The sequence below is a fragment of the Saccostrea cucullata genome, unplaced genomic scaffold, assembly GCF_032062105.1.
Source record: "Saccostrea cucullata isolate Sc308-1 unplaced genomic scaffold, CSIRO_AGI_Scuc_v1 ctg1341, whole genome shotgun sequence".
NCBI lineage: Eukaryota > Metazoa > Mollusca > Bivalvia > Ostreida > Ostreidae > Saccostrea > Saccostrea cuccullata.
Window position 1 is genome coordinate 239231 of NW_026930817.1, and position 27454 is coordinate 266684.

The window sequence follows — 27454 nt, forward strand, 5'->3', positions numbered from 1 at the left end:
TTTTCCTGGACTAGGCCTAGTGGTTCCTGAAAAGAAGATTTTCAATTTTTCACTAATTCATAATTTTCTCCCATTAGCAGAGGGCATGGCACTTCATTTGAATAAGCTTGAATCCCCTTTATCCAAGGATACTTTGTTGCAAGTTTGGTTGAATTTGGCCCAGTGGTTCTTGAGAAGAAGATGAAAATGTGAAAAGTTTATGACGATGACAGACAAACGGACAAATTTTGATCAGAAAAGCTCACTTGAGAGGTGAGCTAAAAAGCATAAAAGTATAAAAAAATAATTGTGTATTATTCTTTCTTAGCACAAGATTTCCACCTCATATTTTGATGAGTTTATGGTAGGACAAATCACTGCTTTTACTCCTTTTGAATTCGTAACTGTTCGTCTAAATCATAATATGAGGAATAAGAACTGAAATAAGGATTCAATAACTATACAAGAATAAATGATTTATTTTCAAAAATGTTTTATCTTGATTGTGATTTAATTTTTTTTGGAATGTGTATCTTCATAATATATATCTATATACAATCATAATGTACGTATTATATGGAAAACAACTGCCTTCTTTTATAGAATCTACACTTTATGAATAACAGATGAAGAGCAAATCTTGTGGTCTATCTACTGATGGCTAACAGTATTTTTAATCTCAGACTAGATTCAACAATCAAAGGTACATGTATCAACTAAACAGATAACAAAACGTAAAATATTTCTATAACAATTTGAAAATAATTCAAAATGATCAATTTTCAGATATACGTGTAGATGTACAGTTAAGATATACAATAATTCCTCAACACATTACAATGGAAAATATGAAAACTTATCCATATTGTGTTTCTTTTCAAACTTTTTTGATATTTATTCCTGGTGGAATGTTTGTTTTAATAACTGCACAAATTAGTACTGTACTGACAATATTTAACATGCTTTACTTGATCTTTTTTAAGGTTTTGTCCATCCTTCAGTAATGTCTTTTGACACGTATAATGTAAAAATTAAAAAGTAATAAATATGTTACATTCAGTGTTGCTAAAATCATTGTCCTATAATTTGTGCACTTGACGGTCCTGTAACACTCTCAACATTCTCTGGGTCAGCCAGGTTTCCACACACTGATGCTTCCCCCTTTGTCCCCGGTAAGCACACACCTCCTCCCCATCTCAATACAGGTCACTGGCTCTACAACAAAGACATTGGAAAAAAATTAGTGAAAAAGAAAAAAAAAAATTACAGTCAAATCAAACTTTCACTAGCTTCATTTTATTTTGATTGTAGCTTCATTTTCAGAATCCTGAAAGCTGAAAATCACAAGACCTAAAAATTAAGTTTCTTCAGACTTGCATGTAATAGAATAAAATGAGCTAGAGAAAGTTTGATTTTAATCAGTCTGATCCATTTCTCACATCAAATTGTTTTAATGACCATATGGTAGGCTATAAATACACTTCTTCCTCCTCTCTTCATGTTCATTTCAGAAAAAAAGCCAGATAAACCATTTCATAGCCAGGAAGGGATAATAACGTTTTTCAATGCAACTTAATATGCTGCTCATAATTCCAGTAGTACACGGTAAACAGGCAAAGAATCTGATCCTTTTTTTTGTAAGATCCATGATTTCCTACTTTCAAGATAAGATTGCATGTAACTTATGAAATAACAAGTCTTTTTAGAGAGATTGTTATTTATTGGTAATTATTGGTACTTTATTTGCAATTTATATAGAGTATGTAATGTTAAATATGTTGCTTTCAATTTAACATCATCTTACCATTATGGCCTTTAATTGCTGACAATACACTGGCTTTCTCAATGTCCCAAATTTCTAGTTCTCCATTCTCTGTCCCACATAGTATCAGACTTTCCAAACAGGCTAAACAACTATGTAAAAAAGAAATGTGAAATTCACAGAAGGTAATGATATAGAAAAATCACTGTTACCTGTACCTGAAAATATTGTGCAACACATGGATGGATTTAGTATCTGGCAGAGTCAAAAACATAAATCATAACTCTGTCCATCTTAACATATATATTTAAAATCATATTCCAATAAACAAGATTTCTTGTAAGAAATATTTACAAACTTTATAGAAGTAATTCACTTCAAAACAATTATCTAGCTGGCATAAGAAAATATAGAGTGTGATACATATGGTGTTCCTTACAGAATTTGATGTCCTAAATTCTTGACAAAGACTTCTGTCTGTGTCTCTACATCTAGGATTTTCAGTACCGAGTCTGCTCCACACGAAATCAGTCTTCTACTATCTGTTAACAGTAACAGCACAATGCTTTTTCATGGAAAATAAACATCTATTTCTTTCCTTTAAAATTAAAGTTAATATATTTTCTTCTTTGCACAAAGAAATAATTGTGACAAATAAATGATTCTCTTTACAATTTTAGTTGAACATTTAAGAGAAATACGTATAATTTAATGATAATGTTCCATAAAACTTACCAAAAGTAAATGCGAGTGAATTGACTGTGCCACTATGAACTTCTAGGAGAGAGAGAAAAAATACATGCAGATGGAAACAGAGTACTTTATAGGAAAAGGAAATTTTCAAAACTGAATTCTAGAGAACAATATTATTTCTTAATCACACAGAAAATGGTGAGGAATAAGGTAATTCCTTTGAACTGTACCTTCCATTTCTGCAATAGGACGTAGAGATTTGACGTCCCAAATTACAACATGTCCTTCTTCAGTTCCAGTCACAAGAAGCGAACCAGTGTCATCGATGTCCTGGCAAGAAACTCCAGAATCAAGATCTAGTTGTCCCTGAAAGAATGAAAAATTATAATTAATATAAAAAAAAAGGATGTCAGAGAAAAGTGAAGAGCTGAACATAAATTTTGGGGTATAAACAAATTTGGGTGCTTACTTGGAAAACAGCTGCTTTAAAATCTTGTGGTTCCTTTGGTGGATTAAACTCCCACACCTGTACATGCAGAAATAGATCATTACTTTATATGTTTAACATTAGATTGTTTCTCTTTATCTATTCAGCTACAGAGAGGGGTTCTATGCTGGAAATGAATTCATGCATGTCTCAACAGAACTAACTCATTTCTTGTTCTTTTCAGTGCTGTGAAGAGTTGTGGTTATATATTATCCATACTAAACAAGGACTCTTCAGTCATTAGTAGAGTGATATTTAAATTATTTTTCCTATATTTCATATTGATTCCCATTTCTCTTGAACTCTCCTTTTCTCAAGTTTCTTTTTATATATCAACTACATGTACTTTAATTTCCATCCTGCATTGCAATGTAGTCACCTTTGCAGTTGAGTCCCATGATGCTGTTATCAGATTGTTATTCTTCCAAACAACAGAGGAAACTGCAAAACATAAGGAGTTGTTTAAATAATGTTGTTACATTTGTTTTAAAAACAGAATCTTCAAATACAGAAAAAAAATAAGAAAACAAGAAGATGTGTTTGTAAAACAAAGTTCAAGGTCAAGAGATAAAAATGTTGGTTCCCAAAGAAAAGTCTGGTCTCAAGGAAAACACCTGTGAAATATGATATCCCTTGCTACATGTACAATCATTCTAAAATTATGGTCAAAGTTTAAAATTTTCAAAAAGTAGTGAAAGACAAAGGCTGAGGTCAGAAAGGTCAAAATTGTTAGTTTCCAAAGAAATATCTTGTCAAAGGAAATTTAACAGTAATACAAACTATCTGTACCCAAGGAAGGTCTTATATGAAGTATATATAACAAGGAACTATTTGTTAAGTGTGAAAACCCTAGCGACAGCTGTTCAAAAGTTAAGGCCTAGGTTTAAGTTTTATAAAGTTTTTCAAAAGACTTAGCTCCAGTTAATTAAAAGTTTTGGCAAGGTTTTGTGGACAAGTGGACATCAAACAATTTTGGAAAACAGTATAATAATCTTAAATGAAATGTTACATGTATCACACCACTTCAAAGAAGACATCTAAAATAATATTATTGGTTGATGTACATGTACATGTGCATATTTACATTATTAAAAAATTATACAAATTTAAGGCAGTGGTATATTTTAAAATATTTTGTTTAACCTGTATATATATATATCAATAGTATATCTGTAAATAATAAATGTTTACCTGCATCATCATGTGCTTTTAAAGTGTCAAAAGTACGTCCAAATTCTACACTGTAGAAATATCTGAACACAAGGATAAAAATAAAGCATTTACTTTTAAACTGGTGATTCTATAACAAAATAAATGAAAAATAATTAATCTTTACAAAATCAAATGTCTTGTTTAATACCATGGTTATTAGAACACAAGATTAAGGCAGCATGGCTATAGTTCTTTTTATTATATACCTAATGTGTATCACTCAATTTTACTGTTGATTTTACGCTATCACGTGACGTCGTGATCCGACTTTCCGGATCACCACACTGTGATTTTCTGAATCCATATCACCACTCTCTGAAACTGATGACGTAGTACGCAGAAACATGACGTTATTTTTATTACGCGTTACAAAGTCCCCTGTTATTATGCTTTGTTTTATGGATAAATTTTACCCAATTGACCTATACATTTTCATTTTGCTATATTTGACTAGTTATAAGGGGGTATATAATAAATTTATCATTATAACAGTAACTTGATCCAAAGAGCCGTATCACGTCTCGCTGACAGGCGCGGATCATCAGATCAAACTCGACGCTTCGCGTCTCGTTAGATCTGACGATCCGCGCCTGTCAACGAGACGTGATACGACCCTTCAGATCAAGTTACTGTTATAATAATATATATATCATATACTAATGTTTTTACATATTTGAACGTTGATCCTGTCCATAAAGATAAGTATGATGAAATTAAAAGATGGATATTTTTCCTCTCTTCAAATTAATTTCAATTTAATCTTATAATTCAGACAAAATTTGATCTTACACATAGTTATCCCAAGATCCAACAACAATTGTTCTATTATCAGGCATCACTATACAAGAAGACAATGCCTGCAAAAAAAAACAAAAGTCATCTTTCATAATACTTTCTGTACATAAGTATTTCAATAAAAATACTCAGCTTTTTTAAAGGCTTACAGAGTCAGACTTGCTTAGGCTAAACTTTATCCAACTATTTTTTTTAATTTACCATATTTATGCCCCTGGATCAATACATTGGGGCATATATTTTTTGTCCTGTCTGTCTGTTTGTCTCTGTCTGTCTACTATCAACTTTAACCTTCACCATAACTTTTGAACCATAGGAGAAAGAGACTTTATATTTGGTATGCATACTCCACTAATTAAGCTCTTTCGAATGACACCAAGGTCAATGACCTTGAGACCTTGACTGTGACCTATATGCTAAAAATAGTTTTTTCAAACTTTTGCCATAACTTTTGAAACATAGGAGATAGAGACTTTATATTTGGTATACATACTCCACTAATTAAGTTCTTTCAAATCACACCAAGGTCAATGAACTTTTGACCTTGACTGTGACTTATATGCTAAAAATAGCTTTTTGAACTTTGTTGCCACCAGGCGCATAGTGTTTCAAAAACACATCTTGTTTTCTTTCATATTTTGATAGTACATGTATAATATGTACAGCTGATAATTACTAATCAGCTTTAATAATGTAGCAACTACCTAGCTGCTAAACTACTATGAAGAAAGATATCAATGTCTATGAACACAATTTAAGAATACTTCTTATCATATCTCTTCATAACAGCTCCTTTAAGCTCTATGCAAAGCTATGTAGCTGAGATGATTTTGAAAGCACCAATGCATTACAATTCACACTATGAATTTGCATATAGAAATCCCTTCAAATTGTTCTTACCATTTTTGAAACATTAAAGCTGAGCTGCCTCTGGTCTTCCAGTGAATACCTTTTCAGTGTTGTATCTAAAAGGGGAAAAATGCAAATTTTTCAATTACAGCAAGATGTGTGTGTGTGTGAAACACGATGCCCCAGTGATAACACAATTCTGAAGTAGGACGTAGACTGAGGAGGTATAAACTTACCCTTGACAGCTCAATAGTTATGGGCTAGGTTAAAGTTGACAACTGACAGACAAACAGACAGAAAGGACAAAAAGAATATACCCCCTGGGATCTTTCAATCCGAGGGCATAAAAATTACATTTAAGCTTTAAATCAAATTTACAAATACACCTGTGGTTTAGTTATAAATTACATTTCTCATAGAATCAAAGTCATAATTTCACATTACAATATAACAATACATGGTACCTTGTGAGACTGAAAATATATTGCATCCATCCTCAGTCAGCTGCATAGCAGTGACACAGCTGGAAAAAAAGTTAAATGAAATCTTAAAAAGTTTTTAAAATGAATTATTTTATCACAAAAATATTTCTAAAAATACTTTACATTAACCCCCCCCCCCCCAAAGAAAGCAGTTTTTGCATTACCTTTTATGTAGTGAATATTGATGAGTTATTTGAAGTGCTGATATATCATCTAAAGAAAGACAACTCTGTATGGAACTGACTATACTGGACTCTGCAGATTGAATAGATTCATCCTCCTTCACTGATAAATCTTGAAAAAAAAACATATTAAACAATCAATCAATATGATTATTCATTCATTCATTACTAATTAAAAAAGATATTGTCATTTCTTATCACACAAACAAAAGTTTGAAGACTTTGTGCTTATCAGCATAGAAATTCTTAAAAAGGTACATATTTAGATTTATCTTGTATAACTTGTCCTTCTTAAATAAAATATTTATGCTTGAATTAAACTGTTTCCATTGAGAATGTCTCACACAAATAAATTACATGTACCTTGAAGCTTTAAAATACTGTAGATCACTGAATTTTTGCAACACCTTATTTTCGTGAGATAGTTATTGACTCTTAATAAGCGAGACAAAATTTTCAGGAATTATGGTTATTGCTCTATGTAATTTTAAGGAATACTATTATATGCATTATATTAATTTTTTTTGCGAGAACACTGTCTCACATAATTACATGAAAATAAAATTATTGCAAATAAAAAGTAATTTACAGTAGAAAAATCTGCTTCAAAGGACTAACACATAGAAAAAATTTCTGTCCTACACCAACAAATTACCTTGCAGTTCATTCTCCTGTGAACTACTGGATGCTGTAGTGGAACTGTGATGCCTGATGCTATCCTTTGTGAATCGAGGAGGGTGTGGCTTCTCAAACAATTGATGGGGAGTCTGACCAAATTCCATAATCTGGATCTCTATTCTGGCTCTTTCATTTGGGTCCTCGATTCTAAGGAAAAGAATCATGGGCTACATCAGTCACATGAGTGTCAAACTGCTGATTTTCTTTTATATAACCTCAGACCTTATTGTATAATTTCAGACACTTTAATATTGTATAACTTCAGACCTTATTGTATAACTTCTAACACTAAATTATTGTATAACTTCACATTCTTATTGTATAACTTCACATTCTTATTGTTTAACTTAACATTCTTATTGTTTAACTTCAGACACTTGTTGTGTAACTTCACACCTGAATATTGTATAACTTCAGACACTTATGGTATAACTTCAGACCTTATTGTACAATTACACTGCAAGAGGATGCATCCATATTAATTTAGAGGTGTATTTTTTAGTTCTTATGAAGTTCATCATATGCCTGCTCACTCTTGCTTATATGCAAATGATTTCTCTCATTAATATAAGGAAAAAATTAAGAGTGATAGACACCAGTGTAGGTTCCCTGCCTTTAGCAGTTATTTTCCCTTCTAAATACATAGGGATAAAATTTATACCGGTAGAATTAATTTTCATGCAAAGTTTGGAGAAGAATGCATGGTAATCTATATTATATTAAATCACATACTCGTCCAAATTCACCGCTCCTTCATATGTCATGTAGTAGAAAACTGAAACAAAAATAAAAAGTATATACAGTATATTTGATTTTGAAAAAAGATTACTTTAAAAAACTTTTCTATATGCAGCATCAACCAAGAATTTATAGATTCATTAAATTATATAGCTGGGGATCCAAGACAACTTCGCTGTATCCTTAAATTCACAATATCCGTGTTTGTACATGTACTAAACAAGTTTTCTTTCATACCATTATCAGCTTTTTCTGCCTCTTCTCCTATCTGTTTGTATCCAAATATAAGATCTATCCAGTTATGTAGGTGTTCTGAGGCATAGTCACTCTCCAGGGCTGCCCTCATTTTGTCAATGAAATCATGATGGTCTAAAGTAGAATAACGTTCACATTATTGTCAAAGTGATCAGAAAGTTCCAATAACATTTTATTTTACAGTATTTTACAATCAATTATCTCCAATCCTCAGATATCTCTAATTTTTCTTCTCAGCCCTATCAAATTTAAGACAACTAGGTTTGACTGTTTATTCAGTCACAACTCACATACATGTATAAACTCTGTATGAAATTGACCATGGCTCAAATAATTTTATGAATCAATCTATTTACAAATCTGTAATGTAATATTCCCCATTTCAGCAGGTTTTCACAACTGTTAAACATAAACAATTTAAGTTTCTATCCCTATGGGAAAATGTTTTTATTTGTATCATAAATCTAACCTTTAGCCCACGGTGGAAGTTCTACATCACCAACAGGTCGGCCATCTTGTCTTATACCAAAGTTACTGACCTAGAAATAAGGAACATCTCCCGATTAAGCCTTATCATATATATCTACACAAATATTGAATCCAAATGAAAAAAATATACTCAGTCAAAAAATACTTATTCTTAAAGATAAATTATGTGTTGCAGAATTTCATGTTAATATGTACAAGTACCATTGAAGAGCTTATTCTGTATCTCAACACTTTAAAATGGAATTAATGCAAAAATTAGACATTTTATTACCCCTTTATTGAGAAGAAATTCTCCACTCCCATCAAAAAACTCTGGAATCAATTCCTTAAAGTCAGCTGCCCCTTCCAGACAATTAGCCCAGGTGTCATCAAGACTAAAATAATCCATATAAGGTTGTCATCTAAAAGAACTAATCCAAACAGAGCCAGTCCGGATAACTATCACATGATTTTACTACTACTCACCTGTTAAACATCCTGTCAGGTTTGTCAAATTTTCCATTTTGTAAGCACAGCACATACTCAGGAGCTAAAAATGATGAAATTTCATCATTCATAAATACATTTTTTACTCCAAGCCCTTATAGAAATTTCATATATATTTGGGGAAACCTTGGAAAATTGATATTCTACTACTTTGACTAATTTACAAGGTTTTATAATTATTCATAAATAATTACCTATTCTTGCCAAATAGAAGAGAACATAACCAGGGGTCGAGTAGTGAGAACCGTACAGGAATTTAGGGTCTGGCATCTCCTGATATCTCTCCTAAAACAATCAACAAGGGTACAAGTATAACTTACATAATATCATCTGATTGACAGGGAACATCCTATGAAATGAATAACTTTACCCTCATTTTTTGGATCCTCTCCTCATTTAATGCTCCTATAGGTTTCTTTAGATCTCTGTAAATGCTCTCATCTTCTAAATCTACAAAAATATGCCAGCATGTCAAACAATTTTTTATTTTATTTCCATTAAAACCAAATACATGTAATACCACAACAATCTTACCTCTTTTATCATGAAACAAGCAATCAGGTAAACTTATCATTAAAAGTTACAATTTCATTGTGATCCTTGTGTAACTATTTGTACTGTTATGTTTTATCTATTCAATTCTTTTCAAAATCTTAAGTACAGTAGAACTATGCTTATACTGAATGGATGCTTATAGTAATTCGATTTTTCCATCCCCATGTCTTTAAAATATACTGTTAACTTAACGGATATAACAAATTACACTTTAAATAAAAAGAAGCAACATCACCCTGGCACTTTTCTATAGGCATGTCATAATGTATTATGATTTACCCAGGGTTGATGAAGTAAAATCTGTGATGATCCATGGCATGACAGGGTACTGAGTTAGATCACAAAAACTTCTGTCTGCTTGGCTGAAATGCACCATAAAAAAACATTACAAAATGAATACTTAACTAGCTGGCATCCAATTAAGACAAATGTACACATTATGATAATGAAAAATAATTGAGGTTGTTCCACACCTGTTCAGGTACATCAGGTAGTCATAATTAGAGAGGTTTTTACTCTGCCATCTTAGCATCATGTCATCTTGAGATGCTTCCTCTAGTTGTAGCTCTATAAATTAATAATGTTGAATCCATTAATTGAAGAAAATTGAAGAATACTTATATCATATACATGTAATTAAGTACCTAGGAAATCCAAAACTTAGCATTGTATGTATTGCATTTACATAAATTCAAAATTGCCTATCTTTTCTTTGTGTCTCATAGGTAGTATAGCCTAATTGTTACATTGTTGTATACAGCTGTAAGCATGTTCATAAATTAAATAAGTTCTTTAATCATATACATTTTCCATTAATATAAGACATTAAAAAAACATGATATATTAACTTGCCTTTCTGTTTGAGTATTGTATCATAAAGTTCATCTCTTTCTCTAGCTGATTTCAGGCTCAGATATATATGTGAGCATGCAGCTCCTTCTTTGCAAAATATCTCTATTCCCTACAGTACAGAATGTACAAATAGCAACATTATCTAGATTACAAGTTTGCTTTACATTGCAAACACTGAATAAGTGGCAAAAAATTCAAATTTTCCTTAAATTCTTAATTATCTCCCCATAATTGAGGGCATGGCTCTTTAGTTGAAAAAAAATTGAATTTCCTTCCCCCACAGATGCTTTTAGGCAAGTTTCCTTTTAAAAAAACTGGTCCACTGGTCCCGGAGAAGCCGTCAAAACATATAAAAGTTTAAACATTTAAATGAGAGACAAAACACAGATCTAGACAAATGCAACACACCCTCTGATCTGAGAAGCTCATCTGGGTCTTGGGATTTTTTTACTAGTCATTAGAACCGGAAGTTCATTGTCAATTATGTGCCTTAATTAATCAATCATAAAGTATTTGTACTGTGAGACAACATTGCTACTTGAGACTGAGTTTGGTACATTGAGTTCAGAAGCCACTCTCAGACTTTCTGGTCACCAAGTGGTTAGGGTGTCTCCAAAGTAAGGTGTTGATCCTTATGTGGCAATATGAGTGAAAAATACTCTAGAGGGATGTTAAACAACATACAAACAAACAGACTTTCTGTATGAATATCATTTTTGTTTCAATTAAAATATGTACTTACGACATGACGTAGGAGAAATCTTCTTTTAATGACCCTGGATATATCTTTTAACCTTATCTTAATCACAGGAACCTAAAACAAGGAGAATTTATTCCAAATATCAGACTGCATACCCTTATGACATCATAAATCAGATTATATGAATACATTTTCTCTTTGTATGCTTTAACTGAAAGATAACCTTTTCTATATTGTTGAAGGGTTGGAAGTACAATCTTTTACACGTCAGCATGATTCGGCCAGGGTTTGTGACCAAAGGCAGAATTCTATCTCCCTGAGTCTCACACTGAATCTTCTCATATAGGTCTTCCAGCCTATAAAAACAATGAAAATGATTTGTTCAAAACTTGCAGAAAAAAAAAATATTTTCATTCACTAACTCCTACAACTCTGAGGTTGAAAAGAAGGTAAAAACAGCCAGATTTTAAGATTTTAAACAAACATCATCATTGACAAATTGATGAAAAGAATATCTAAAATTTAAAGAATTTTTCCTTGTGAAAAGATGTGAAACAGAATGCATTTTTTTCTTAGGATTTGAGATAAATCTAAAATCTTACCAACTAGTATTGAATTTACATCTTGATTGTCTTGATAAGACTATGGCATTTATCTGCAAAATAATGAAACCTGTACTTATGTAAAACATCTTCCTGTGCATAAATATAAATATATTTGTATATGACAACATCAGCTTAAGTCATTTTTCTCATCCAAGAGCCACAATGATCACAAAAGACACTTAGTATGTCCCTGTTGTTCTTCCTCAGATTTTCTTTCCTACGTATTCCTATGTAAAACTTGGATTGTCTATTGCAGCCCCACCATACTCCCTGGTTCAAGACTTGAATTCTCTACCTTAGAATGTTTCTATATCAATGATTAACCCTGCCTTTGAGAAGAAGATTTTTAAAGAGTACTAGTGGTTCTGGAGAAGAAAATGAAACTGTGACAATTTAAGTTTACAATGACAACAACAATAATGACAACAACTGCAACAACAGAAAACAGAAAAGCTCATACTTAATTGAGCTAAAAATTGTTCTGAAACACATATAGATCATTACCATTGCAGTTTGTTCCCCTGGGGGTAAGGTGGACGCCCGGTGAAGCTGACAGATTTGTGGCAGACAATCATCTACCGAAACATAGTCCAGCTGGAAAATGTAATCTGATGCTTCCTAAAACAGAGAGAATTCAAGCTACATTCTGAAAACTATTTAAACAAAAAATCTGACCCAATATTATTCTTATGGTCATATGTTTTTGACAATTGAATCCATGCCTTTTCTTCTGTATATATCTCAAAGTCATGCAAATAAGACATAAAGCATGTCAATTTATAATATCATTTAGAAAGCAACATTCAGTTCATAAACAAATAATTCTGAACTAATTTTTTTATCTGAATTATTTCATACAATACTAACAGTAAAGATCTGCATACCCTGAAAAATGAATATGGTCCAATAATGTTGTTCTCCTTCATTTTCACAGCTCGGTTGGACGTTATCTTTATAATTTTATCTTTTTCCAACCTATAACAAACAAAATAAAGTATTCTTTTTATAAAGTCAAATGCAATAAATATGAAAATGAAACAAATTACTGTAAGCATACAATTGGCTGTGTATTCTTTTTAGTGCTTTTGGTGGGAAGGAACCTCCGCTAATTAAGTACAACGCCAAATCTCCTGCACTTATATGCATAAATAAGAACATAAAGAAATGTGCTAAATCAAATCTAGACTAACTTGTTCAAAAATCAATTTCCTCTTAATATCGTACACGCTAAATATAATATATTTACTGTATATCAGTATAGTTTTTCACAAATAAGTTTTACCTGGAAAACAAGTCCCCTGTCCATTCTTCGACTGATGTGACATTTTTCAAGGGAAGCTGTAATGATGCCAATAATAATGAATGATGATGATAAACCACAACAATATTATAAAATAGATATATTGAAGTATTGATTAATCAATGAATAAAAAATGAATACAATGTTTTTCTTGTAAGTGTGACCATACCTTAATTTGTTACATATATCCCACATGTTGGACATTCTATATAATTATATTTTAATTTCATTCCAAGAATTGACAATTTTTTTTATCATGTATATGTGTATTAGTATACAATTTCTTCTGTTTAATCAAATCTGCACTGGTACAAATTTAAAATAAAATAATGATAAGAGTAGATTTTTATGCTTCACAAAATAAGGAAATCATTAATGATTCTTACTATGTTCATTTTTCACCCTTGAGAGTTATTCCTTTAATCAGGAAACAGACACTTATGAATCATTTGTAAGTTAATATAATCTGTATTGCATTCAATGCATTGTACATCTAAACTGATTATTTCTTGAATACATAGGATTGTGTATCATTTCAAAATTTATATATTTCCTGACAATTTTACAATTCCATAATATTACCCATTTTCCTTTGACAGATTGACTTATTGTACAGTTTGTACTACATCTTGCAATCTACATACATGTACATGTACAGTGTGTATAGCTTTCAAACAATTTTCACTGACCTTAAGTATTGGAAACTGGATAGCTTTGGGAACAAAAACAACAGACTTGGAACAAATTTTAAGATGCCCCTTCTGCGACCTATAAAAGATTTTTTTCACACTTTCAAAATGCAAGACAGTAATACTCAAAGAATCTTTTTAACAAATATGAGTTGTTTTTAACATGAATCATTAAATGTTTATAGCTGATTACCTATACAATAAAGATAAATAAATATGTAAAAGAATTCAGACCAGAATATTTTATTAAATTTATTACAAATCTTAATATAATCTTATAAATATGTTGAATTGTTAAATATCTTTTAACAGTGCATATTACAAATGGAATTAATTTTATCATCTATGCCTACTATTCCTATATTGATCCATTAAATACTGAATCATCTGCATGCTACCTCTCATGCATGTATCTTAGTAATGAAAATACTTCATGGTACTGCAATATCTTCTAATAACAGTAGAGAGGATCTTTTTTATTTTATAAACCTCTAATAAAATGTATAACGATATTGTAATAAACTAAGATAATTAAACATGTTAATTTTTTGTAACAAAAAGGTTCTTGTTGATTAATCATTTCATTATAGTTTTGCACAAAATTGCAATCATATAACAGCAACCTTACTGTTGTGCACAAACTAAAAAGTTTCTGACATTCTAAATTTCAAAAAACTGATACTATATAGAATATCAATATTATTATGCAGCCCTAAAGGTGCAGTTCCAATAATCAGAAAGTGAAATATGAAAGCTCCATCTTCTCTCCTTTAAATTACCTATGTAAATTAAGTATTCTTCAGGGTCAATGTCGCACTGTTATGAATTATAGTTACACTGAAAGGTTTTGCCAAATGTATGCACACATGAAATAATGGTATGAAAGCCACACCTTTTCTCATTGAAATGTTTTGACGGAGGCAAAATTTTACCATAAACAAACAAACTGACTAGCTAACAGAGGAATGAAATTTATCAGTTCTTTTGTTTCATAAAAGCAGGGACAGTGGCATCACTTAGTTTGGTACAGAGATACCAATTAACTTTGGGAACAGCCTTCGACAATGTTCAGTTTCCCAAATTAATAGGCCCAAGACTCTAAATTAAGTATTGAAATATGAAATTTAAAATTGTACTTATCTGGAATAAACCAAGTAACCTGATTTAAACACTCATGGATCTTTACAAGCAACAATAGAGATAGATTCTGCTTACTTTTTTCCCTTGTCTTTTTTCAGCGTGCCTTCAGGGAAATATGTCACACTGTAATCTTCAAAATAAATTTCCCCTGGCTCCAATAGTAGTAAGTTAAATCTGTAAAATAAAAAAAAAATACAGGCCTTAAATAAAACACACAAGTGTTTTACCTTTAGTCACATGACATTCTGCATTTCAGGATTGTTCCAAATCTAAACCTAGCTATCTCTATTATTCATGTAAACAATGTCTTTGTTAGAAACTGAAGTGATTACAATACCTTTCTTGGTCAGCTATATCGTGTTCAATAAACGCCATAGTGATTAGGTGTATCTGTCAACCGTCAAACTTTTGATTAAACCATCCTCTCCAAAGGCACACACAAAAGTGAAAGTACAGAATCCTTCTTCCGGTTTAAAGGTCGGGAGAAGTCATTTGTGCAAAATTATCTTCTGCAATGAAATTCTCTAAATTGGCACATTTCAATTCAAATGTAAATTACTAAAATAAAAAAAAATAAAATAAAAGTTTGAAGCTGAAAGATTATGGCTCTATAGGTGATTAAAAAAGTAAATACATTATTCTCCCTTTCGGCCTTCACCTTCATTTTCAAGATGGCTGACGATGACAAGTACTCGGTCCTTCTGCCAACTTACAATGAGAGAGAAAACCTTCCTGTCATCATTTGGCTTCTTGTGAAATACTTCAACGAAAGGTATTTACTTATTTTATCATTAATTATCTTTATCTTTTAGTTCTTTATTTATGTTTATCGTTATTGACATCAAAACTAACACGTTGCACTGTTGTTTGTCGAACCCGATGTGTAAACAGGTGGTTGGGATCACATAGATGTAGTTATTTCCTCAGTAAAAGGTTTCCACAAGTGTCATTTATCTTTTATGTGCGAAATTCATGAACGACGAGACATTACTTATTGCAAAAAAAAAATACATTAATGGGCTTACAATTTACAAATAAATTTAAGCCTCTTCCCAAGAGCCCCCCCCCCCCGAAAAAAATACAGCCATACCTCAATTTCATAGTTATAAATTAAATGCTAAAATGTTTTGAATGCACTTTTCCTTTTGCTTGACATTGTGGTTTAAACAAAACCATGTTTTTCTTCCCGAATAAAAAGAAAAATAGAACTGTCTTATGTTAGTCTCTGTTGAACTCTGCATTTTAAGTGAGTCACTGCTTAAATCAGCCCAGTGAACAGTTCATCTGTTTGAACATTTTCAAGCTTGTTTTGGAAATTTTTGTTTACTTATGATATCCTCAAGTTGCGTTATACAGGCCAACCTGCTCTTGAATAGTGTAATAACATTCTTACATTGACATGTAAATCTACAGAGCCAAAAATTAGATAAATTTCATTTACCAAGAAATATTTAATATCCATATTTTAATTATGAATTAAAATAAATTACCTTTTACAAGAGAGTTAATCTATAACCCTAAAGTTTGTGATGTTGATCCCCAAGAAATATTAGATCTTCCATGGGATCAATCAGCTAAATAGTGAGGATCATACAAAATATAACTTCAACAAGATTTGTTTGTGAAACCTATGCACCCAGTTGCAACACACTTCGAAAAAGCTATTTTTAGCATGTAGGTAACAGTCAAGGTCATTGACCTGGGTGTCATTTGAAAGAACTTAATTAATGGAGTTTGCACACCAAATATGTAGTCTCTATCTCCTATGGTTCAAAAGTTATGGAGAAGGTACGAAAAAGCTATTTTAGCATTTAGGTCACAGTCAAGGTCACAAGGTCATTGACCTTGCTGTCATTTGAAAAAAAACTTAATTAGTGGAGTATGCATACATACCATATATGAAGTCTCTCTCTTTTATGGTATAAAAGTTATGGTGAAGGTAAAAAAAAACATTTTTGGCATATATGTCACAGTCAAGGTCACAAGGTCATTGAACTTGGTGTCATTTGAAAGAGCTTTATTAGTGGAGTATGCATACCAAATATGAAGTCTCAATCGTTCATTGTTCAAAAGTTAAGGCAAAGGTTAATGTTTGCAGACAAAAAAGCTATTTTAAGCATGTAGGTCACGGTCAAAAGGTCATTCAGCTTGGTGTCATTTAAAGGATTTTCATTAGTGAAGTATCAAGTATGCATACCAAGTATGAAGTCTCTATCTTTAAGTTTGTAGATAAACAAACAGACAGGACAAAAACAATATATGCCCCAGATCTATAGATCCAGGCACATAGAAATATATTATTCTTTACATATATTTGCATTATATCATGATCAGGTCCAGTACAACTTTTCAATAACTAATTTTTTTTATACACAACTATTTTATCTTTGAAACCAAAATGTTTGAATTATATACCTCTGGACATTATCCTTAAACAAAGAATTTACCTACCTCAGGTATTTTATCACATCTAGCTATTTCAAGGTAAGTTTTCTAATAATATATTTCTTTTTATTACAGTGGTTAAAAGAGATTGTCAAAAAGTCGCAAAAAATGACTATTAATATTTACTTCAGAAGATTTAAAAGCAATAAAATTGCATGTTAGATAGTTTTATAAATTTGCTGCATTTGACAATTTATGTCAGAAAATGTTTAATTTCATTGTTTGGTTCAAAAGAAAATTTTTACTCTATTAATTCTCTGTTGCAATCATGATTAATGAAAAAAATCTCTTTTCTAGAATTTATCCTGCCCATACTCTTCTCTAATGAATATAGTGGCAATGCTTGAAATTTAAGTAGTATACATTACATATGCTGAAAAGTTTTTTTTTCAGGGGTGTGTGTGTAACTGTTTTAACTGTGAAAGATAGTACACAATACATATATCCAGCAATTTTTTTGATTTCAATTGCACAGAAAAATACATTTTTCCACAAGCCATCATTTAATTCCTGTGAGTTGTTTTCAGATGAGTTCAAAGTTGAAAATGATCACTGCACCAAAATGATATTTTCTGCACACCATGGAAGAAAAATGCTACAGGAAATTTAAATAATAATAAACTTTCACATCATGTGAGTTTTACTAAATAATTTTTTAACGATAAACATACTGATAATAAATTTATTATAGCTTTATGAGCATTATCATAAAAAAATATACTAGCTAAATCTAGTGATTGTACCAGACCTGATGATGTATCACTAAAATTATTTTCCAACATTTCAATAACTAATTCTTTTTATACACAACTATTTTATCTTTGAAACCAAAATGTTTGAATTATAATATATACCTCTGGACATTATCCTTAAACAAAGAATTTACTTATTTCAGGTATTTTATCACATCTGAGTCACATTCATTTGATTGTTTATTGTCTCTGCTATGATTACTATATAGTATATATTTCATGTTTTCTAATTTACAGTGGTTATAAGTATGAGATAATTGTCATTGATGATGGAAGTCCAGACAAAACATTAGAGGTTGCCAAACAACTTCAGAAGATTTATGGAAGTGATAAAATTGTATGTTATCCGTAATGATTGTTTTAGTTAAATTTGTACATGTACAAAAGTCAACATGAATTATTTATGTCAGAAAATGTTTAAGTTTTCATAGTGTTCATTTATTCAAAAGAAAATTTTTACTCTATTAATTCTCTGTTGCAATCATGATTAATGAAAAAAATCTCTTTTCTAGAATTTTTATCCTGCACACATACTAAGATACATAATTCTGTCTCGGTTTTTGAATGAATATAGTGGCAATGCTTGAAATTTAAGTGGTATACATTACATATGCTGAAAAGTAGGATTATTTTTGGAGGTGTGTGTGTGTGTGAGGAAAACCCCCCTTCCCAGCACATTTTAATGCTGAAATGAAAGATAGTACACATATACATATATCCAGCAATTTTTTTTCTTTCAAACAGGTCTTGCGCCCAAGGGAGAAAAAGCTTGGTTTAGGTAAGTTTTCTACAAGCCATCATTTTATTCCTGTGAATCAAGTTTACCAGGAGAACAGTATCTTCTGGAAATACTTGATACGTTTGTAGCTGAAATCTTGTAAATACTTGTCTTTCTCACTTTATAGGAACTGCATACATTCATGGAATAAAACATGCTACAGGAAATTTCGTTATAATAATGGATGCAGATCTTTCACATCATGTGAGTTTTACTAAAACAATTTTTTTTAACAATAAACATAATAAATTTATTATGCCATTATGTGCATTATGATAGAAAAAAATACTGTAAGAGAAAAGTATACAATGAAGATATATATCTTATTTGATCTCTGAATCATTCTATTTTGCAGCCAAAATTCATCCCAGAATTTATCAAGTAAGTTTTTTTCTGGAATATTTGTTTGTTGTACTCAAGCATACAAATATTATTTTGTTCAGCTTTTCAAATGATTGATTATGAAGGTAAACTCACATCATTTTTGTTTGTCATATAGTTCATATAATACCTGAGTGATTATCCTCTCCACAGGAAACAGAAGGAAGGCGACCTTGACCTGGTCTCAGGGACACGCTACATTGGGTCAGGGGGTGTGGCTGGCTGGGACTTCAAGAGGAAACTTATAAGGTACAGACATAATGTAGCAGAGGAATTCATTAACCAAAACATTATAGTAATTTCCATTTCTATTTGTTTTTTTTCTGTGAGAACTCTTTGAAAGCCAGTTATCCATAAATTATCCCTACCTTCCAACTATTATTGATGTCCCTGGTAAACTCTACTATCTAGACAGTGATTCCTTATACACTGTATTTACATTACATTGTGAAATTTGTAAAGAAGATGGGCGCATTTGGCGTGTGATCTGCAGGAATCATTTGTACGAAACATTTATGGTTTAAATGTCCATGATTTGGTTGGCTGAACATAGCTGGTCAGATTTTACAAACACGTCCATAGGTTTTTTTCATTTAGTTGAAAGTGTGAGATTGTAACATTTTTGTCCGTTTTTCTTAGGGGTTACTATAACACAGTAATGTTTCACAAAAAATGAAAACAGATTTAAAAATGCTGTCTAATAGATTTAAAAGGACACAATGAGTCAAAATCATGCCTTTCTTTATGATATCTGTAGCATACAGAGAAAGACCTATGAAAATTATGAGTATATAGCTAAGATATGACAATTAAACTGCAAGAAAAAACTGCACGATATAAGTGCTGGAAAAACAAAGGTTGTATCTACAGTTTCGTTGTTTTCATGTTTGTCAAAGTCATGCCACTTTTATTTTTAGCTCAAACTTGTAAACAACATTCAACTTGGGCATGCAAATGTAAATAGTTGTTTTGCATAAAACGTTTTAAAAAGATCTAAATTTTTGCCTTACATTCATTCCTGTACTTGAGACCATGGTAACTAAAAACTTATTCAGCTTTTCAGTGCACGCGAACAGGTAGCCCAACTTACTGAGCAATATCACTGGGGCATACTAAAATTATTTTTACTTTTATTTTTTCCATAAAAATAGAGTTTTTAGGTTTTGAAACCTGTAATTTTCTGAAACCTAATACTTTTAGGAATTGAACAAAATTAACACACATTTGGATTTTTTTGTGCGTCACAATTTCGCTTTAAATTACACAAGGCCTCCCATGTCAACGTTTAGTCCCTGCCCACTGACATCAGACACAAAGACCAACACACAAGATTTACATTCATATTAGGGTTCCTTAGCTCCTGACCTATTGCTTGGCAAAATTTACATTCGGGTTGAATTCAACTCATCCTACTTTCAAATAGTTATCACAGAGAAAAAAAAATAGAAATGAAATATTCTGTTGAAATGTTTAACCATATTTTTGGCATATAATCGTTTTTGTTACCAGGTTTTGTGACACCAAATGTAACAGGAAGTTTTAGGTAAATGTTAAACATCATTAGATTATTAAAATAAACTTGATGATGAATAATTTCAAATATACTGAAAGGAAAAAGAAACGCATAAAAGCATTATAGCGAAAAATATTTAACTATGTGGCCGAAAATTATGAAAATTGGTCAGTTGTGTAATTTGGTTACTGTGCACTAAAATCGCTCGTCAAAATTACTCAACCATGAAATGTATGGCGTCACATATGGGAAGTGATTAAAAGCCAAATACACGTGCATGTTGATGATGACATTTTTGTGATCCCATTTTGTAGTGATGCATGTCGACATCGTTTTAAAAATATTTCAGTATAAATTTTTGCAATCATGGTATGGCTGACAGAAGTTACATAGGGTCCGTAATTGTCATAAGTGAATAAAAAGGCAACAACATGTTGCTGTGCAGTTTGTTTTTAAAATTTTAAAAATGTTAATAATTACACAGGTTTCCAACCAACCATGTCAATGCATAACAACGTCACATCTGCTTTTCACTGACATCGGTTATTGTCAACAATCAGACACCGAACACACAAGATTTACATTCATATTTTCACCTTAATACTGACAGAAACTCTCTGACCTATAATTGTACGCAAGCTTGGCACTTTGTGAAATTTATATTCGCCGTATGTAATGTTTTTAGCATGTTCACCTGATAAAATGTCATTAGAGTTATATAGACATTAACGAGAAAACAAATGTAAAAAAATCGAAAATCAATATTCATTGATTGTTGGCTTTATATATAATCATTTATGTTAATTCTCTGAGAAAGATAAATGCTCTGATGAACTCAATGCACAAGAAAATCAAGGCTGTTACTGATGCGCAAGGGAGATGATGAGAATTTTTATTTCAATTCTGGGGGGTATCGTCATATCAATTTCAATAACAGGAATTTTAGGTAAATGTCACACAACATACTTGTTGTTTAAAGTTGGATTAAATTGTTTGATAACAATACTGGAAAACATGAAATAAAAGTTGTAATTTTTTCAATATATATCAGTATATATCTGTAGTATAAACTTGTATAAGATTGCTTTGAAGGTTTCTGTCTATTTCCCTATACAAAGATATTCATCTGTAAATGATTTCACCCATGTTTCTTAATTAATTAGGGAACAAATAATTGAAAATTGATTAATCATTTTGAAGCCATAAACCATGAACATACAGTATAACATGATTAAAAAAGTAAAATGTGTGTTTTAAGTAATAAAATTCTGATGAGACACTGAGAGTCCATACCTTTCACTTTGTAGGATGTGTAGACACAGTAGAAGTGTCAGCCTTTTTTTTTTTTAATTTGAAATATACATGTATATACTTTTGTACATTGTCATATTACCGTAAATCTGGAAATTTTTGCTGTAGATAAATTTTTAGCAAATATACATGCAAAAATATTTTTCTTAAAAATAAATTACCAATAAGAAAATAAACAGAGCATACAAAATTTTGAAACGTAAAAATTAATCAACACCATTTTGATAAATTGCAAAATAAAATCGACGTAAAATTTCCAGATTTACGGTATTTGCGATAAATATGTGTGAATTTCAAATTATGAGGAATCTGGATTTGGATCTTACTTTTTTAAATTTCAGATTGTACAAAAAAGATGTTTTGCAAAAGTTAGTGAATTCCTGTATTTCTAAAGGATATGTGTTCCAGATGGAAATGATCATAAGAGCCAGACAGTTTGGCTTCACCATTGGGGAGGTCAGTTTTGGATGTATCTAAAGCATCACAGTGTCTTAAATTTAACGTGATAATGTATACAGGTATATGAATGGACATAAATAATTTATAATAGGAATATGAACATCACCTGGCCTCTTCTGTATCATTCAAGTACAGCTGTGATTTTTACAGAAAAGTATATTTCTCACAGATTGTAGTGCCCTTGAATCAACAAATATAGCATTTTTTCAATATGTGTGATGTAAATTAAAAAACGTTTTAAATTGTAGGTTCCAATTACTTTTGTTGACAGAGTGTATGGAGAGTCAAAACTTGGAGGGAGTGAGATAGTGCAATTTTTCAAAGGACTTATGTATCTATTTGCAACAACCTAGTTGTATATTTTGAGATGAATATACATTTGTTATTGTTTAGAAAGGAGTTTTCTTATATTTATTGTATTTAAGGAATAACTCTCTTGTTTTTGGTTTTATGATGTAATCAAATGATTGGCTTGCATGTTAATTTGCATGAATTCCAAAGGCTTTTATGCATAAAATCATGCATCCAAATATGAACACCGATGTCTGTTCAATTACCACAGTAACTGCAAAGTTGATATTCAAAAGATGCTTGTGTATCTGATAGACAATGTCTGTGTATTTTTTGAAGATCAAGTGTTCCAAATATCTGTCAGATATTCAATGAGTACTAATTGTGCCCTTTTGGCAGTGACTCAGTTTTGCAGATCTGTTCACATAAAGGTGAATTTATAAAATAAATTCTACATAAAAAACAAAAGAGAACTTAAGACAATACCGAGTATGTGTTTGTGGAACGCTGATGCCCCTGTATGGGATCTTATGTGAAGGGTTAAAGTTTCTCAAACACAAGTCAAATTCCAAAGGTCAAAGTCAAAATGGCAAAAGGTAAAAATGTTAGTAACTAAAGGAAGGTCTTGTCACAAGGAATGCACCTGTGAAATATGAAATCCTAGTTTCACTGTTCAAAAGTTATGGCCAAGGTTAAAGTTTTTTAAAAAGTGGATCTAAGGTTAAGGTCAAGGTCAAAATTTTTATACACTTTGAAGTATGAAAGCTCAAGCACCAACTATTCAAAAGTTATGACCAAGGTTAGAAGTGTGGAATTTTTTGTAGAAATGGGTCTTGGCACAAGGGAAACGCCTGTGAAATATTTTTAAAAGCCATAGTTCCATCACTCATTTATTATATGCAAAGTAAAACATTTTTGCAGACAGAAATGGCAAAGACTATAAACGGTACCCCTGAATCTTTAATTATGGGGACACAAAGTCTTGCCCAGCCTTCATTTCAATGTTTAGATAGTGAATCTAGATTTAGATCCATCATTTTTATAGCAACATATACTGTACCATGATCCCCTTCATATGGATTTCTTTCCTCCCATTTGATTTGATATATAAGATCCACGCTACAAATAACTTTTAAAACGAGAAGACGACGCAATCAAATCAATTGTCTTGTCTTAAGTCAACATTTTGTTGGCCTTTATTTAATTGTCTACAGGATGTTTCGTTGCCTGGTTATGACAAGGACCAAATGATGGGTGTGACCAGTCGACAGTGGATGCTTACTCCTACAAGATACCTTATCCCACTTCTGATTTTTTTTTTTTGGTGGGGGGGGGGTGGTTCCGTGTTTCTATGCTTCCAACAATTGTATTATAACAGTGTACTTTGGAGTCTGATAATGGTCTAAGTTAACTTCATATTTCATGGCTTACTGGTTTTAACATTATTGTTCTGAATTTAAACTTGGACGCTTCAACAACAGCCATTTAAGAAGAAAAACTATTCTTTTTTTTCATTTTGAAATAGAAAATAAACGCTCTCTAAATTTTTGCCAATGTAGCAGATCACATGGACAAAAAACCGTTATCTCAAGTCTCTACTGCACCACTGGTACTGTCAGACTGCACCACAGGTATTATCAGGGAAACGAATTTGGATCCGGCTTATGGCACGTCAAATTAACAAAAATGAGCTGGCACAGTCAAATTAACAAAAATAAAAAAAATATACCTTATTATTAGGTAAGGGTATATTTTTTTTAGTGAAAGAAAAATAAGTAACGTCAGGTGCCTGTGGTTTATCGGTTGTAAACTATAGTTTACGGACTGTAAACTATAGTTAACAACGTTAATCTATATTTTTAATTACATCTAAACCATAGTTAACGCGATAATCTATGTTTCATAACCGTAAACTATATTTAACACTGAAAACAATCATTTGCGATTGCAAAACATAGATTATCTGATAAATACAGTTTCATGATTTGTAAACTATGGTTTACAACTCTTAACTATTAGTTAACGATCTGATAAATATAGTTTCACGATTTGTGAAACTATGATTAGCAACTCTTTACTATAGTTCACGATCGTAAATTAGAGTTAACAGACGTGAATCTATGTTTATCAACAAAATCTTTTTTTAACGTTGGAATTTCCAACTTTAAACTTGGTAATTTAAACTTTAAAGTTTGTAACAACTTTAATATAGTAATTCCAACTTTAAACTATAGTTAACGGATTGTTTACTATAGTTCACGGTCTGTAAACTAAGGAAGCGTATTAGTGCCATGCAATATTTTTTTCAAGTTGGAATTTCCAACTTTAATCTTGGTAATTCCAACTTTAAAGTTGGAAATTCCAACTTTAATCTGGGCTTTTCCAACTTTTACGGTTTTATGTATTAAGTTGGTAATTTCAACTTTAATTTTTTGGTAATTCCAACTTTAAGACACAAGCTTTTCCAACTTTAAAAGGGAAATTTTACTTTACATGGAAAGAAAAACCTAGTGAATTTAACTAGTGCGTTTCACACACACACACACACACACACACACACACACACACACACACAGTTCACAGTTATAATATAAAAAAAAAATTGAGGAGCGGGGATATATAGATTGGTAGTTGGTTAGTGAAAGTTACTGAAAAAAAATTGTAAATTTACTAATCTTACCTAGTAAATATACCAATATCTGGTAAAAACTACTATTAAGGTAGTGATTGTATGGACAGTGAATCTACTAGTTTTCTTCGTGACATTAACTAGTTATTTTTTTACAGTGTAATTTTGGCTTTTCCAACTTTAAAGGTGGAAATTCCAACTTTGATCTTGGCTTTTCCAACTTTAAAGTTGGTAATTCCAACTTTAATCTGGGCTTTTCCAACTTTTACGGTTTGATGTATTATATTGTCTGAGATACTTTGTAACTCGTGATACCATTTTTTTCCATGTAATTAAAATGGAAAGACACAATATTTTCATGAAAAGGCAATCGTTTTATTGTGCATGGCCATAGGAACACCACTTTCATTTACTAACCCCCTCACACACACACACACACACACACACACACACACACACACACACACTCACACACAATAATATAAAAAAAAAATTGCCGATATATAGTATTGGTAGTGGGTTGTAGATAGTGCCCCAAACTGAAAAAAAAATTGTGTTCTATAATTATATAGAATTGATACATTTAGGACTGATGTACATGTATTTGAAGGACGTAATATAGCGCTTTATTAATCCTGTACATAAAATACCTAATAACGGTCTCATTTTTAAAGCTTATTCTTTAATACAAAACAAAATAAATGTCTGATCTCTTAGATCTGTTAGGATAAATTACGGAGTTTGTTAAAGGTCTCTTTATAATTATATTAGAGGACGAAAAGAAATATAAGGATTTCTAATTAAAAGTTGGAAGTTAAATCAAAGGTCATGGGGAAGGTCAGGGTAAAAATAAATTGACACAGATAAAAAGTGCTCAGCAATTTATTTCAATGCATTTGTCTATATTAAGCATTATTAAAGTTTTAAACCATAACTCCCTATGTCCCCGTCCGCCCTTCTTAAAATGCCTCTTCTCCCCCCCCTTCTAGGTTGCGAAAAATCATTGCTAACCAGCCCATTTTAGTGTTTTACTTTTACATTAATAAAGTTGGTAATGGTATAAATTAAAGGGGAAAAACTAATTAAGAAAGGGGTAGAAGATCTCAAATTAAAGTTGGAAAAGCCAAGGTTAAAGTTGGAAGAGCACTAGCTGCAATAATGTAGCCCTCTCCGATTTTTTTTTTTTTTTTTGGGAGAATACAAAACAAAATAAGATGCGGCAGTGGATCACTCCCGCACGGATTTCGGCTCAAATTATCAGTAAACGGCTAATTTATTATCATCTCTTACCTGGAATCCAAAAATGTAATTATGCAAAACATAAATCGATCCAAAAATAACAACGATCCTACATCATCAATATAGTTATTTTTTGTGTATGTCAACAGCACAACTTGAATTTATCCGCCATGTTTACTGACCTTGATGGATTGTATTTTGGGACAGCCAATGAGAATTTAGGATATATCTTAGAGGATCTAATAGGATTACCCTTATTTTAAGCATACGTATCGCTGTTTGCGCAAAAATAACACTTGAAATGGTTTTATTTATCAATGTTTTTATGATATATTTCAGCATAGTCGTTTATAAACATCAACATTTGCTTTATTTAGTTGTTCTATATTTCAAGCGAAAGTCTCAGTACGTCTCGCGTGAACTGTCATGGCTGCTGAATAATGCAGCTGGGAAAGACACATATTTATTTAACATGGTTTTCGAGTTTAACAGGCTATGTTGTTGACAGTGAATAAAAATTCCGTCTAATAATATGTAAGTTTAATGTAAAAATAATTTATCTTGCCTTCAATCGCCCGTATCAAAAAATATATTTGCACCATTACGGAGATGCGATGGAATTGTAGCCCTCTCCAGAAAATATCAGATAAAAAAAATCGGAGAGGGCTACATTATTGCAGCTAGAAGAGCACTAATACGCTTCCGTAGTAGACTATAGTTTACAGTCG

At 31.4% G+C, this 27454-nt stretch overlaps 2 protein-coding genes across 2 annotated transcripts; one reads left to right on the plus strand and one right to left on the minus strand.

Annotated features, from left to right (window-relative positions):
* Nucleotides 1-450: 450 nt before the first annotated feature.
* LOC134230209 (protein FAN-like) lies at nucleotides 451-15401 on the minus strand. Its single transcript, XM_062711984.1, has 32 exons — nucleotides 15266-15401; nucleotides 15004-15102; nucleotides 13789-13867; nucleotides 13082-13137; nucleotides 12684-12774; nucleotides 12304-12417; nucleotides 11797-11849; nucleotides 11418-11550; nucleotides 11237-11308; nucleotides 10495-10603; nucleotides 10116-10209; nucleotides 9922-10004; nucleotides 9458-9537; nucleotides 9282-9372; nucleotides 9067-9130; nucleotides 8873-8975; nucleotides 8582-8651; nucleotides 8095-8226; nucleotides 7852-7894; nucleotides 7097-7266; nucleotides 6424-6553; nucleotides 6242-6300; nucleotides 5829-5893; nucleotides 4923-4990; nucleotides 4113-4174; nucleotides 3301-3362; nucleotides 2904-2960; nucleotides 2665-2800; nucleotides 2477-2518; nucleotides 2181-2283; nucleotides 1784-1893; nucleotides 451-1194 (listed from the first exon to the last, which is right to left on the minus strand). Exons 1-32 carry the CDS (start codon nucleotides 15301-15303, stop codon nucleotides 1109-1111), a joined length of 2754 nt encoding a protein of 917 aa, XP_062567968.1. The 5' UTR covers nucleotides 15304-15401; the 3' UTR covers nucleotides 451-1108.
* A 160-nt stretch (nucleotides 15402-15561) lies between these two features.
* On the plus strand, nucleotides 15562-23341 carry LOC134230210 (dolichol-phosphate mannosyltransferase subunit 1-like). Its single transcript, XM_062711985.1, has 10 exons — nucleotides 15562-15700; nucleotides 18363-18462; nucleotides 18870-18903; nucleotides 19031-19107; nucleotides 19259-19284; nucleotides 19438-19579; nucleotides 19747-19757; nucleotides 20804-20827; nucleotides 22450-22564; nucleotides 22816-23341. The coding sequence occupies exons 1-10, from the start codon at nucleotides 15600-15602 to the stop codon at nucleotides 22918-22920; spliced, it is 735 nt and encodes a 244-aa protein (XP_062567969.1). The 5' UTR covers nucleotides 15562-15599; the 3' UTR covers nucleotides 22921-23341.
* The last annotated feature ends 4113 nt before the right edge of the window (nucleotides 23342-27454 follow it).

What these genes read in the sequence shown, in the direction of transcription:
- LOC134230209 (XM_062711984.1), bottom strand. Translation starts at nt 15,303, where the DNA reads ATGGCGTTTATTGAACACGATATAGCTGACCAAGAAAG. An exon ending in CTTCTATTTGGCAAGAATAG is followed by an intron (nt 9,131 to 9,281) that starts GTAATTATTTAT and finishes CATCATTTTTAG; the next exon opens with CTCCTGAGTATGTGCTGTGC. An exon ending in AAAAGCACATGATGATGCAG is followed by an intron (nt 3,363 to 4,112) that starts GTAAACATTTAT and finishes TATGTTTTGCAG; the next exon opens with TTTCCTCTGTTGTTTGGAAG.
- LOC134230210 (XM_062711985.1), top strand. Translation starts at nt 15,600, where the DNA reads ATGGCTGACGATGACAAGTACTCGGTCCTTCTGCCAACTTACAATGAG. An exon ending in TTTATGGAAGTGATAAAATT is followed by an intron (nt 18,463 to 18,869) that starts GTATGTTATCCG and finishes TCTTTCAAACAG; the next exon opens with GTCTTGCGCCCAAGGGAGAA. An exon ending in AATGTAACAGGAAGTTTTAG is followed by an intron (nt 20,828 to 22,449) that starts GTAAATGTTAAA and finishes TTTAAATTTCAG; the next exon opens with ATTGTACAAAAAAGATGTTT.